The sequence below is a fragment of the Nelusetta ayraudi genome, unplaced genomic scaffold (assembly GCF_046127955.1).
Source record: "Nelusetta ayraudi isolate G7.1 ecotype Tasmania unplaced genomic scaffold, CSIRO-AGI_Nayr_v1 ptg000109l, whole genome shotgun sequence".
Taxonomy (NCBI): domain Eukaryota; kingdom Metazoa; phylum Chordata; class Actinopteri; order Tetraodontiformes; family Monacanthidae; genus Nelusetta; species Nelusetta ayraudi.
In genome coordinates, this window is record NW_027466159.1 from 506,254 (window position 1) to 517,636 (window position 11,383).

Sequence of the window (11,383 nt, forward strand, 5' to 3'; positions counted from 1 at the left end):
CAAGTCTGTCGGCACGACAGTCAGACAGGAGGACTCATCGGCCTATCAGGGTCCGTGGTGGTCAGTGTTGCTAGTATACTGTCACTGTATGTAAAGATGGGCGGAGCCATTGTGACGTCACCCACTGGGTTTTGCGACATACCCATTAGGAAGCCTGGAGGTCGATTTCCACAGCCGGCAGCTCCGTCTTTAGCCACATTGGGACGTGTGTCCCCTACAACCGCCCGCCCACCAGGCCGCAAACAGCGTGGCTACGAAACTTAAGCCACACCTACAACTTTATGTTTATTTTTTTTTTTTCTCAAATTTAAACTAAATGGACATTACATCAGCCAATTGACTGTTTTTTTATTTTTATTTTTAAATTAACGGTTTTCTTAATGGTTGGAATTTTGTGCTCTGTTTCACATTTTTTGTCTTTTTGAAACCATCTTTGGCAGTCCTGCTGGCCAAATGATTGAGTGTCCATCTTTTTATACAGTCAATGGCTGCACTTAGTAAAACATCAAAAAACAAGTTACATCTGAGTATTGTGGGGTAAAAGAAAGAAATTACTGAGTTAGCAAAGTCACATGCTCTCCATGCCGACTGTACTTAACAGTTATGCATGTACAGGATGTGTATGCACTGTATTTGTGTGAATGCTGCCGCATTGCACATACACTCATGGTATTGCAGCACATTTTTTTCTGAGAGGCTGCCGTTCCTGAACTTTAAACCCTTAAACGCCTCGAGAGGAGAAGCAGGAAACACGACGCAAAAACACATGTTAAGGATTCGGGAGTCGGGTTGTTCTGATAAAGGATTGTAGGACGGCGGGGTTGGGTGCGGAGCTGTGGGGGGGGGGGGTCTTCTGGCTGGTGCTGACCGCAGAATTCCTGGACGACTGAAGGAAGTGTTTCACAAAAAAATGTTACCGCTTTGTTGGGGGGCGGGGGGTGTCTTGTGTACCTTTCCACTAGACTGTCGGGTTACACAATGGCCGTTTCCTGGCAAACGTAACGCACTCGGACACACTTGCACACACTTAGGAAGCCAAAGGTTGCCATGGTGACCGTCGACTGAACAAATATCTCCGTCCTTGGCTGTAGTTTTTTCAGGGAAACTGCCGCCAACGTCAAAGATTCGAGTCTTCCAGACACTTTGAACAGTTGACACTCACAAATTTTTCTTTTGTGTTTCTGCCGGTTTCACATTTTGAGCTCCTGGTCCAGTAGACCCCTGACCTCCAGGACGAGTCTTTATGGACCAGAAACACCCACAGTTTGAAAACACGGATAAAGTTTTGATTTTGGGGAGGATTTTTTTATTTTTTTAATCGTGTTTTACCGGGTTTTGCTGCTGAGTGCCAGATCACATGTTTTTTTTTCACATGACATGTTTCCAGTCGGAGAGTGTTGGAAACAGATGAAGGAACGCCAAAGGAACTGAGTGTGAAAACTGATTGACGGCGTCCAGAAACAAACACGGCGTGGCAAAAAAAAAAAAAAAAGCAGAACGTCATTAAAAACAAAGAGGCGGCGTGTCGGAGCCGCGTCTGTGAAATCTTGACAACGTCCGCCAGGACCAAACGGTCTCAGTTATCAAAGCCAGAAAAACTTATTTTAATCCACCCCAAACTGAAAATAAACAAAACTTCAACATTCAGACAACGTAACCCACATTAACTTACAAGACACTTTTGAGCGGCATCGTGTTGTTCTTTGATTGCAGATGAAATAAGTTTTACGAGTTTCCCCGAAGAGACGGTCGCCGTCGACTTTTACGTTTTTACGACAGGCACTTTTATTTTTTTACTGCTTTGTTTTTTTGGTCGTTTTGTCTCCAGGTTTTTTTTTTTTCCGTTATTATTTTTATCTCGTTGCCTTTCTATCGTGACGGTTTAATGACGCGCAAACAAACAAAAGCCTCTCTTTTGTCTCGTTTTGATCGCCACTTTTTATTGGCACAGAAAATGATCAAGGGGGGAAAAAAGAAAGCTAAATTACTTTGTTCTGTTCTTGGAGCCGCCACCTCTTTGTTTGGCCCGCGGAGAACGCGATAAGCGAGATCGCGTTTTATTTAGTTTCTTTGTTTTTTTTGTTTGTCACACATTTAATTGGTATCTAGTATCTTATGTTTCCACTTGTCTTTCAGGGCAGGCTGACAAAAACACCGATGCAGGTCTGAGGCGACTCAGAAATGGCACAAATGAGCTGAGAAAAACTGGGTCGATGACTGAAACACCTGCTGCTGCTGCTGCTGCTGCTGCATTCGAAGCATTAAAAATGCCGCTGCCGCTGCACCGTGTACGTGGCTCCTGGATTATAAACGCTGGCAGGAGCTTCAGGATGAGATTTTTAGGATAATGTATTGTTGGGAGGATTTAGGGGGGGGTTGACTCGATGGCACACATAAATGTATCCCGACACGTTTTTTTTTTTTTTTTTTGCTATACGGCGGTCATAAAGAGATGAGTGGCGGTTGATTTATCTGGGACAGTGGCAGATTAATGCGCTCCCGACATCACAATAATGTGCGTTGCTTGTTGCTGTTTTTGCACAGCAGCGATCGAGAATGAGATCAGTGTTTAGCGGCGGCGGGTTGTTTTGTCACAGCAGGGGGTGGGGAGGTGGGCGGCTTGGAGGTGGAAGGTCACAGATTTCGCTCTCTTTTTTAAAAAAAAAAAAAGACTTCCGGCGACTTGTTGCTTTCCGTTATAAAATAAATGTTTCTCTGTACGTGGAAACGAAATTTAAAAAAAAAAGAGGCTCATTTGCAGGTTTGGTTACGTTTGCTGCGTTACAAAATGCAGACATCTTCAGATCACAGTTCAGTCAACTTGCTGCTGCCGAAAGTTCAAAAGCTTTTGTTTTGCATTCATCGAAAGTGACGACAGCAGAGTAAAGCGCCGTCTTTTCCTTCTCCGAATGCCTGTTTTTATGCGCAACACAAATCAACTCCACATCACAAGCGAACAGACAACAGCCAGCGTGTCACAGTGGCTTCATGGCGGGCCCTCGCCATCCTGCTAACAGAAATACCAGCGGCAAAAGGCTGTTCATTTACCTCAGTGGTAGAAATATTCACTTTTTAGTACAGCGAGGTTGCAATCTTGGGCACACATTCCAGTTTTGTTGATAGTTTATGTTATTTCTCTGAAAATGTTGATTCAGAGTGCCTCATTGAGATTGATTCATTTTCTGTCCATCACAATGAAAATATTGGGGTAACTTTTAATGAAAAGAGCAAAAAAAAAAAAAAATGCAGATCGAGTCTTCTAATGATGTTGGCGAGGGCATCAGCCAGCGTCGCTAATCTGCTGTGGACACCAATATCATGGTCAATAGGCAGGATTAAGAGCCGCTTCCATGTGATTTTTGGATTATTTCATCAGGATTACATTTTCACGATGAAATGGGATGAGTGCCACTGCTGCTATCGCGGTGGATGGGGGGGAGGATTCTTGGAGGGCGGGCGGCGAGCTATCCGGCGTGCTAACCTGTGTCTCTCCGCTGTGTCTCCCCACAGACCTCCCTCGTTTCTCAGAACCTCACATTCCTCTAGTGGCTCGTGAGATCATGCAGCGAATGATCCGCCAGTTCGCTGCCGAATATACCTCAAAAACTACTCAGGACGACTCTCCCCTGCCCAACGGCATCATGAAGGACCAAAGCCTGCCCAGAGCCATGTCTCTGGCCCCGCCCCCGTCCTCCCCACTGGGGCCCCTGCCTGCCGCGCCCACCTCGCCTCCATCGTCTGCCGCCTCCTCCTCCTCGCCGTCGCCGACCCCCAGCTCGGCCCTCAGCCCCGGCTCCACCGCTGCCGCCGCCGCAACCTCGGCCTGCAGCAACGGGGGCGGAGGAGGCGGCACCGCTGCTGCCACTGCACAGAACCCCGTCCTCAGTAAGCTGCTCATGGCCGACCAGGACGGCCCGCTGGACCTGTCGGTGAGGAAGAGCCCCGAGGAGCCCGAGCCCAGCCAGCAGGGTGAGACGGCAACACACACCTACAGAGTCAGCGGGCTCACGACACTGTGTCGTAACAAAAGTAGCTTAAACCGCCACACGACGAAACACCTTAAGACACACAGTGAAGGTTGACTGGATGAAATAAGATATATGTGTATACATATATACACATATATACAGTATATATATATATACAGTATATATAAATATATATATGTATATATATATATACATATATATATATATATATATATATACACACACACACACACACTCATATATACATATATATATATATATATATATATATATATATATATATATACCTATATATATATATATATACATATATATATGTAGCATGTGTATATAATGTGTGTACATAAATATATATGTATATGTGTGTGTGTGTATATATATATATACATATATATATTTATATATATATATATATATATATATACACACACATACATATATACTGTATGTATATACACATACATACATATATACTGTATATATATATATACAATATGTATGTATATATGTATATGTATATATATATATATACACACACACACACACACTCATATATTTATATATATATATATGTAGCATGTGTATATGATGTGTGGACATAAATATATATGTATATGTGTGTGTGTATGTATGTATGTATATATCTATATACATATACATATGTATATAGATATACATATGTATATCTACATAGATATATATAGAGATATATATATATTTATATTCACATGTTATATACACATGCTACATCAATTGTAAAGGTAGGCACCTGTGATGACCACAAGGGGTCTAAGGCTCGGGTGAAAACCAAGGGGGAAAATTAGAAGAAAAACACAACAGAACATATTTTAAAAACCTTTTCATCAGCCTCATAATTCAGCAGAATCGAAAAACTGCCTGAGAGGAGTTGTCACTTCAGGTTTTTAGCCTCGCTGGAAAACTTTGTCACCGCTCTCTCTCCAAATGTTTGCCCTGCTGGCAGGAGGCAGCGGAGGGTTTGAGACAACAATTTGTTTGGCAACCGGCTCGGCTCACTAGCAGCTCGGCGAACAGCCCTCAGCTTTGGGTCTGAGCCTCCGGTGGCTCGATGCGGCGCTCTGAAACGTAGCTTGAGGCTCAATCTTTGTTTAATCAAACCAGAGCAGCGGGGGGGCGGCGCAGCGACAAGAGGGTGGGGAGAGGGCGGGTGCAGAGTTGAAGCGTCAGCCCGCCGTCCTTTCAACCCTTTAAACCCTCACAATGTGACCGGCCTCCCTTTAATACCAGCTTTTTGGAATCTGCTTACAGTAAGCCTCCTTAATTTTGGCAAAAAAAAAAAAAGATTTAGGTATTTACACCCACCTCATGCTCACACAGTATCTCTCTCTCACACACACAGCAACAGGAAGTGGGGAGCGAAGGAATTCATTTAATCTATTGCCAAATTACCTTGCTTGGTTGACCAAATTTGAAAAAACTTGATGCACCAAAGCCAATGAGCAGCTGTTCTCTGCCTTTTTAACTGCAAGTGAGGAGTATTGGTTTTTTCGTTTTCTGCTGTAAAGGCTTCTTTGCATTTTCACTTTACTGCGCAAAAAAATTTAGAATTCTGCAAAATTTTGCATTTCAATTCACACTTCAGTCGTCATAGGAATCACTGGGTCCTTGGAAACTGGGCCACAGGTTGATATTGAGGCTCGAACCCGGACAAATGTTGCACGATTACGGACACAGTGGATGTTTCTTAGGAGAGATTACACCCTCACTGTTTTTAACCTGCCTTTTTTTTGTAAAGTAGTCATGGATGAAGGTGGAGCTCTGTGCTTATTCACGTTGCCATCTCTAACCCCATATTCCGCTGCTGAAGGCAGTTTTTTTTTTTGTCTTTTTGCTGTTGACACTCTCTGATGAATGCGAACGCTCAGCGTAGATGTTTCCAAGACAAACAGGCTGGGATCAATTCTTGATTAAAATCCCTGGAATGAATTAATCCCACCAATCAAAACATTCTAGAGGACAGTTTTCACTCCGTCTACACTTCAGAAACACAGAACCAAGTGTGTGAGTGTGTGTAGTTTATTTCCCACTGAACTGCAGTTTAGTCCCAGGCACCACTCTGGTTCCTGGGACCGTTTTAACCAACCGGTTTAAACTTGACATTGCTGAAAAACCATTAACGCTACCACTCCCCCCCACCCCCATCAGCCGCACATGCACTCTGTTTTTCATCTTAATATCACCTCATGTTTTCTTTTTTTTGTCCGATTAAACCTCAAAAATCCCTGAAGATTAGCGAGAACCCTGCCCATATAGGGTGGCGAGGGTTAGAGAGGTCACAGGGTCAGATGCACTCTAGAGATTACAGCAGAAAGATACACACACACACACACACACACACACACACACACACTCTCCTGTTTAGTGCTATACGTGTTTGTATTCATGTGCACTGCCTGTTTGGTCTTTTCTGTGTTAGAGACAGAAAATAAAATCTTAAATTTATCGCATTCTCATCATTTAGTAAAACTGTGTTCACGTCTGGTTCAAAAGTGTTCATTTGTCCTTAAAACGAGTGATGGTTTGAAACACTACCGACTGATCTGCTGTGGCACATCAAGGGAATTCTGATTCTCAGGTGTGTTGTTAGAAATTCGTAGAGATTTTTTTTTTTTTCATTGGGTTAGGGTTACAATTTACATTATCTGTAAATGCATTAAGCAACAGACATTTAGAAAATCAAATTAAAGTTGTTGCTTTGCAGAGAGAGAGAGATTCTGACATTTTCTACCAAAGGAATCACAAATATTTATATTTTTTTCAACTGACATTTCCAATTGAATTTTTTTTAATGATATCTCTGTGTGAGCACCAGTCCCCCATAATCCTTGTGTTTTTTTCATTAGTTATTTCATCATTTCATCCAAACGTTCAAGCGTAGTCATCTTCTCCAAATATTGTCAATTTGTCGTCACCCAATTAAAAACACAGTGAAATGTGGAGAAAGCGTTTTATTTTTATTTTATGTTCAGCACACAAACATGAGGCAATATATTTATGAAGCCATGAATCCGTTGTGTGTGTGTGTAACAATCTCCCCTCCACTGACGAGATACACAGATACTCCTACTGGATACGACACACATTATAATTTCACTTTATTGAAACAAACCGTTGGACCTTTTCGTCCCTTCAGGCTGTTTTCTCTTGTCGGGTTCTGGATATTATACTTCATAAAATTGCTCATTAAGTGTGCAGAGCTTCAGCTTCTATGCTGCACCACTGACAGCGCTTGTGTTCTGTGCATCATTAACTGTAAGCATGTGTGTGTGTGTGTGTGTGTGTGTGTGTGTGTTGTGGGTCAGATGGCGTCCTGGACCTCTCCACTAAGAAGAACCACAGCGCCGGCTCCCACAAAGCCTTCCCCGGCCTCTCCTCGGCGCCTGGGGTCAAAGGGTAAGTAAACAGGATTAGTCAAAGCGCCCCCCTGTGAGCAGGGGAGGGTCCTGCGTGCCAAAAAAACAACAGCGCCGAGGTTGCAACCATTTATCTGACAGTTGAGGGCGGAGATCCGGCCCGAGGTGATGATGCCTCGTCTCTGTGGGCTCTTGCTAAGATACAACGATGAACTAAAACCAGGAATGTTCGCTCTTCCGGCAGACCGCAAGAGTTCCTGACTCTTTCTTCCTTTCAAAATATGAGATGGATGTGTACGAATCCAGCAAAACTGACTGGGCGTTAACAAGCCGACCATCAGTAAAGTGTTTCACGTTTCATCACCACCTCAAGTGCTTCTCTGCCACTGAATTCAACTCTTTTCTTACTATCTTTCTCTAATGATGTCCAGCGGGAATACTTGCGACATATTCAGAACAGTTTGAGCTAGCTGCATTGCTAACTGGAGGCTTAATGTCTAGCATCATCCACCCGAATAGCCATGGTGCTGCTGCCTGTCACTGATGCCGATAAGACATCCTGAGTGCAACCACACCAGTCATGGCGGCGCCACAAGATGGTGACATACTCAAAGCGCTCATCGGATTTGTCTACAATCGCAAATTCTTGACAGACGACAGGAAGTACTGACAGTGCAGCCACCGCTTATGAAGGACCGCCAGCCAAGTGTGGTCAACTGGCTGGAACAGACTGCAAAAGCAGCGTGAAGATCCATCGTGGTCCAAATGAATCCTGCCAAGAAACCGAAAAATAAACCAGCGAGCAATCTGTGCTCTGCTGGCCGACCGTCTTCAAATGTTTTCCAAACCATTTAAACCAGGAAATGATGGTATTAAAATGCGGCGGCAAAGCCAAGAATGCTCATTGCCTTCCATCACTCGGAGAGGCTGCAGGAAGACGAGGGACTGGGCCGACTGGCTCTCAGTTTTCAAATTCATTAGAATTGACGTTTCTGGGCAACATCAAAGCAGAACCTCTGCACCCCCATCACGACGCTCTTTTATTTACATTTTGGCCGCACGTACTTTGATGACGCCCCCACGGCCGTCCTGCGGCTACTTCCTGCCAACGCCTCCTACCCTTAACGCCTTAATTATTGGTTGCAGCTTTCCGCTGATCGATGCCTTTTGCCCCAGCATCCAGGTATTTATAATTTAGACTCCACCCACGTGCATCCCTCGCCGCACCCTAGAGTGAAAGTGTTTGAACACACTACAGTGAGTCGGTCCGACTCCTCGTTTTGTCTGGCGGGCCGGGGAACTTTATTGACCAGCCTTCAGTGCTGAACTCCAATCATTTATTGACAAAGTTGTATTCTGCCTCGGAGCCACGTGTGGATCAGTAGCCGTCGTACTCGGCGCTCCAATCAAAAAAAATAAAATAAAAGGTGGGGGGTCGGGGAGGACAAGGGGGGGTAAACAAGCGGCGCTAATCGTAGGTGCCATTTCCAGGAATACTTTTGATCCGTAGGTCAACGATGGATTAGAAAGTAGCTCGATACTCTGCAGGCTCGACGCTGCGTCGCAGCCAGACTTCAATGAGATGTGGACACCTTCAAATGTTTTTTTCTGCTACCGAGCAGCAGCGGATGCACACATCTAGTTATCGTTCAAGAAAGTGAGAATTAAGAAGAGTTGCACTGGTGGTAAAATCAGTGTGCGTCGGCTTCCTCGGGGAAATGCTATTTTTTTTTGTCTTGGAACAAGACCACAAAAGAGAGAAAGAAAAAATTAAACATTTTGTTTAACAAAAGCACAACAAAAGATTACAGATGGAGATCAAAGTGCCAAGCCAAAGCTGTGTTTGAACAAATAACGACACGTGTGTGCATAATGTTAATAACAAAATGCAAATTCTTGCAAAAAGATATATATTTGAATATGAATTTAGTGGTGAAATAAACAATAAGGGTGAGCCTTGGCCAAAGTGTGTTTCCCCAAATCTAGTAATGCAGCTTAGCGCCCATCAGGACAGAATTCTGCAGCTGCTCAAAGGCCCTAAGCCTCTCTGGGAGTATCTAATTATCAGCCTAGTTTGAAAAATCATGGCGTAAGCACAACTTTAAGAGTGCAATTTACAATAATCAAACTTGAGAGCAAAATTAGTACAATTTTACCGAAGATTTGAAATTGAAAACAGTCTAATTGGGCATTTTTAAGAGGGGATGCCACACCATTTTTAAAATCGGTAGGCTTTTTTTTTGTATAGGTTTTTTACATGTCCCCATTTTCAGCCTTTGAGTGTTTTCTAAACCAGAACCAGGATCATGTAACGTTAACCGCCGGAGAAGGAGGGGCTCCGATTTGTCTTTTCACTGTCCGAACAAGAGCCCAGTAAGAAAAAAAAAAAAAAAGGGCTGTGGCCACGAAGCTACGGAAGCCTATCAGGTTTCTTCGAAAAACCAGCTTCTTCACATTTACAGTCAGCCAGCCGCTTGGGGCTAAAAACACCAACATACAGTAAAATGGAATCACGGCTCTCTGGTACATTTACTGGCCCTCTGAGCCGGGGTGGTGATCGTGGTTTCTACTATGATTCCATAACGTTGCCTCGTGTTTGCAAGGCTGCACCACTACAACAGTGATATATCCGATGCATCAATCTTTTTATTTTTTTTTCTTTCTATCTGCCTATGTTTTTAAAAACAAACGACTGCTCTCATTGGCTTTTCCGATCGTCAGATTAGCTGTTATCGTCTTCGTCCCTGATGGCTGAACGCTTACTGGTCCATTAGACCGCAGTGGCCAAAACCCTCTCGTTAACCCTATATTGTCATGAGCCCCCCCAAACCTCCCAGACCGCCCACTGTGGTAATCCGTCTTAAAACTCCTGCTGCGGTCTCCCCACGTCACCCCCCTCCTTCTCAGAATGCATCTCCAGCGGAGAGACACGGCATTCCCCTCAAGTTCCTTCTCCCCTGTGCAATCTGCTGACTTGACAAGCTATTTCCTGTCATAATCAACCTCGAGGAGTTTTTTTCATTTAAAAGGAGCCTTTTCCTCCACTGTTGCTATAGTTACTCAGCAGTGGGAGCGTTGGCAGCAGAGGGCGGCTGAAGTGGAGGCACTTTCTGTCTAACCATATGTTTCAGCAGCGGAGAGCATTTTCAGAAATTCAAAATATTGCCTTGTTTTTGCAGAGCGGTGCTCTCTGTTGGTCCCTTTCAAGCCGTTTTTTTTATGGTACTGATCCATGAGAGTGTTTATAGATGCAGAAACATTTGGACGGGCCGCAGCTTTCTCTACAGTTAAACGGAAATTAGACGAGTTGATTTTTGGCTATAACGTCTGGTACGATACGAGATCTTCACAACTTTCTATCAATCAACCAAAGTGCAAAATGCTAAATCACATCCAAAGGCGCCGCAAAGAGCTTTGTACAATCAAAGAGAAAACTTCTCGTTGTGTTTCATGACAATAGTCGGTGAGCACATTATAGTTGCAACACGAGAGACGCAACAGGAAGGAGTGCTGTTCCAATAACGGTACCTATTGTTTTTGGTCGACATTGGAATGGTATGTTTATTTGTTGAATAATTTTGAAGTCACACAATATTTGCAGAGACTTAATTATAAGATCAAAGATTACTTATGTCTTCTCCCACTGATTGAAAGGACTTAGTTGCTCCGATTGATGTTTAGTCACAGAGGAGAGGTAATTTAAAAAAAATGGCTGTTTTTTTTCTTGTCTCTAATTGTAAGCCTATTAATGTGCGAGACGGGGAGGACGTGCAGGCAAGCCATTTCTACAAATGGTAACCGTGTGGCAATCTGATGGAAAAACAATGGATTTGTTCCTTTTTCAAAAAAAAAAAAAAAAAAAAAAATGTTATATGCAAGTAACTTCATTAATAAAATAAATATCTAATAACATTATGAGGTATAAGTCATAATAAGTATCCCAGCCTGAATTTCGGTTAACCGGTGGCAGTTTTTGAAATGAAAGACTTTCACGCAGGAATC

At 43.4% G+C, this 11,383-nt stretch overlaps 1 protein-coding gene across 1 annotated transcript in view; it reads left to right on the forward strand.

Annotated features, from left to right (window-relative positions):
- The window catches only part of lcor (ligand dependent nuclear receptor corepressor), a 59,238-nt gene that overhangs the window by 43,598 nt on the left and 4,257 nt on the right, over positions 1–11,383 (forward strand). Inside the window, exons 5-6 of the mRNA XM_076048755.1 lie at positions 3,511–3,969; positions 7,331–7,421. Coding sequence (XP_075904870.1) covers positions 3,511–3,969; positions 7,331–7,421 — 550 coding nt within the window. The remainder of the gene's footprint in view (positions 1–3,510; positions 3,970–7,330; positions 7,422–11,383) is intronic.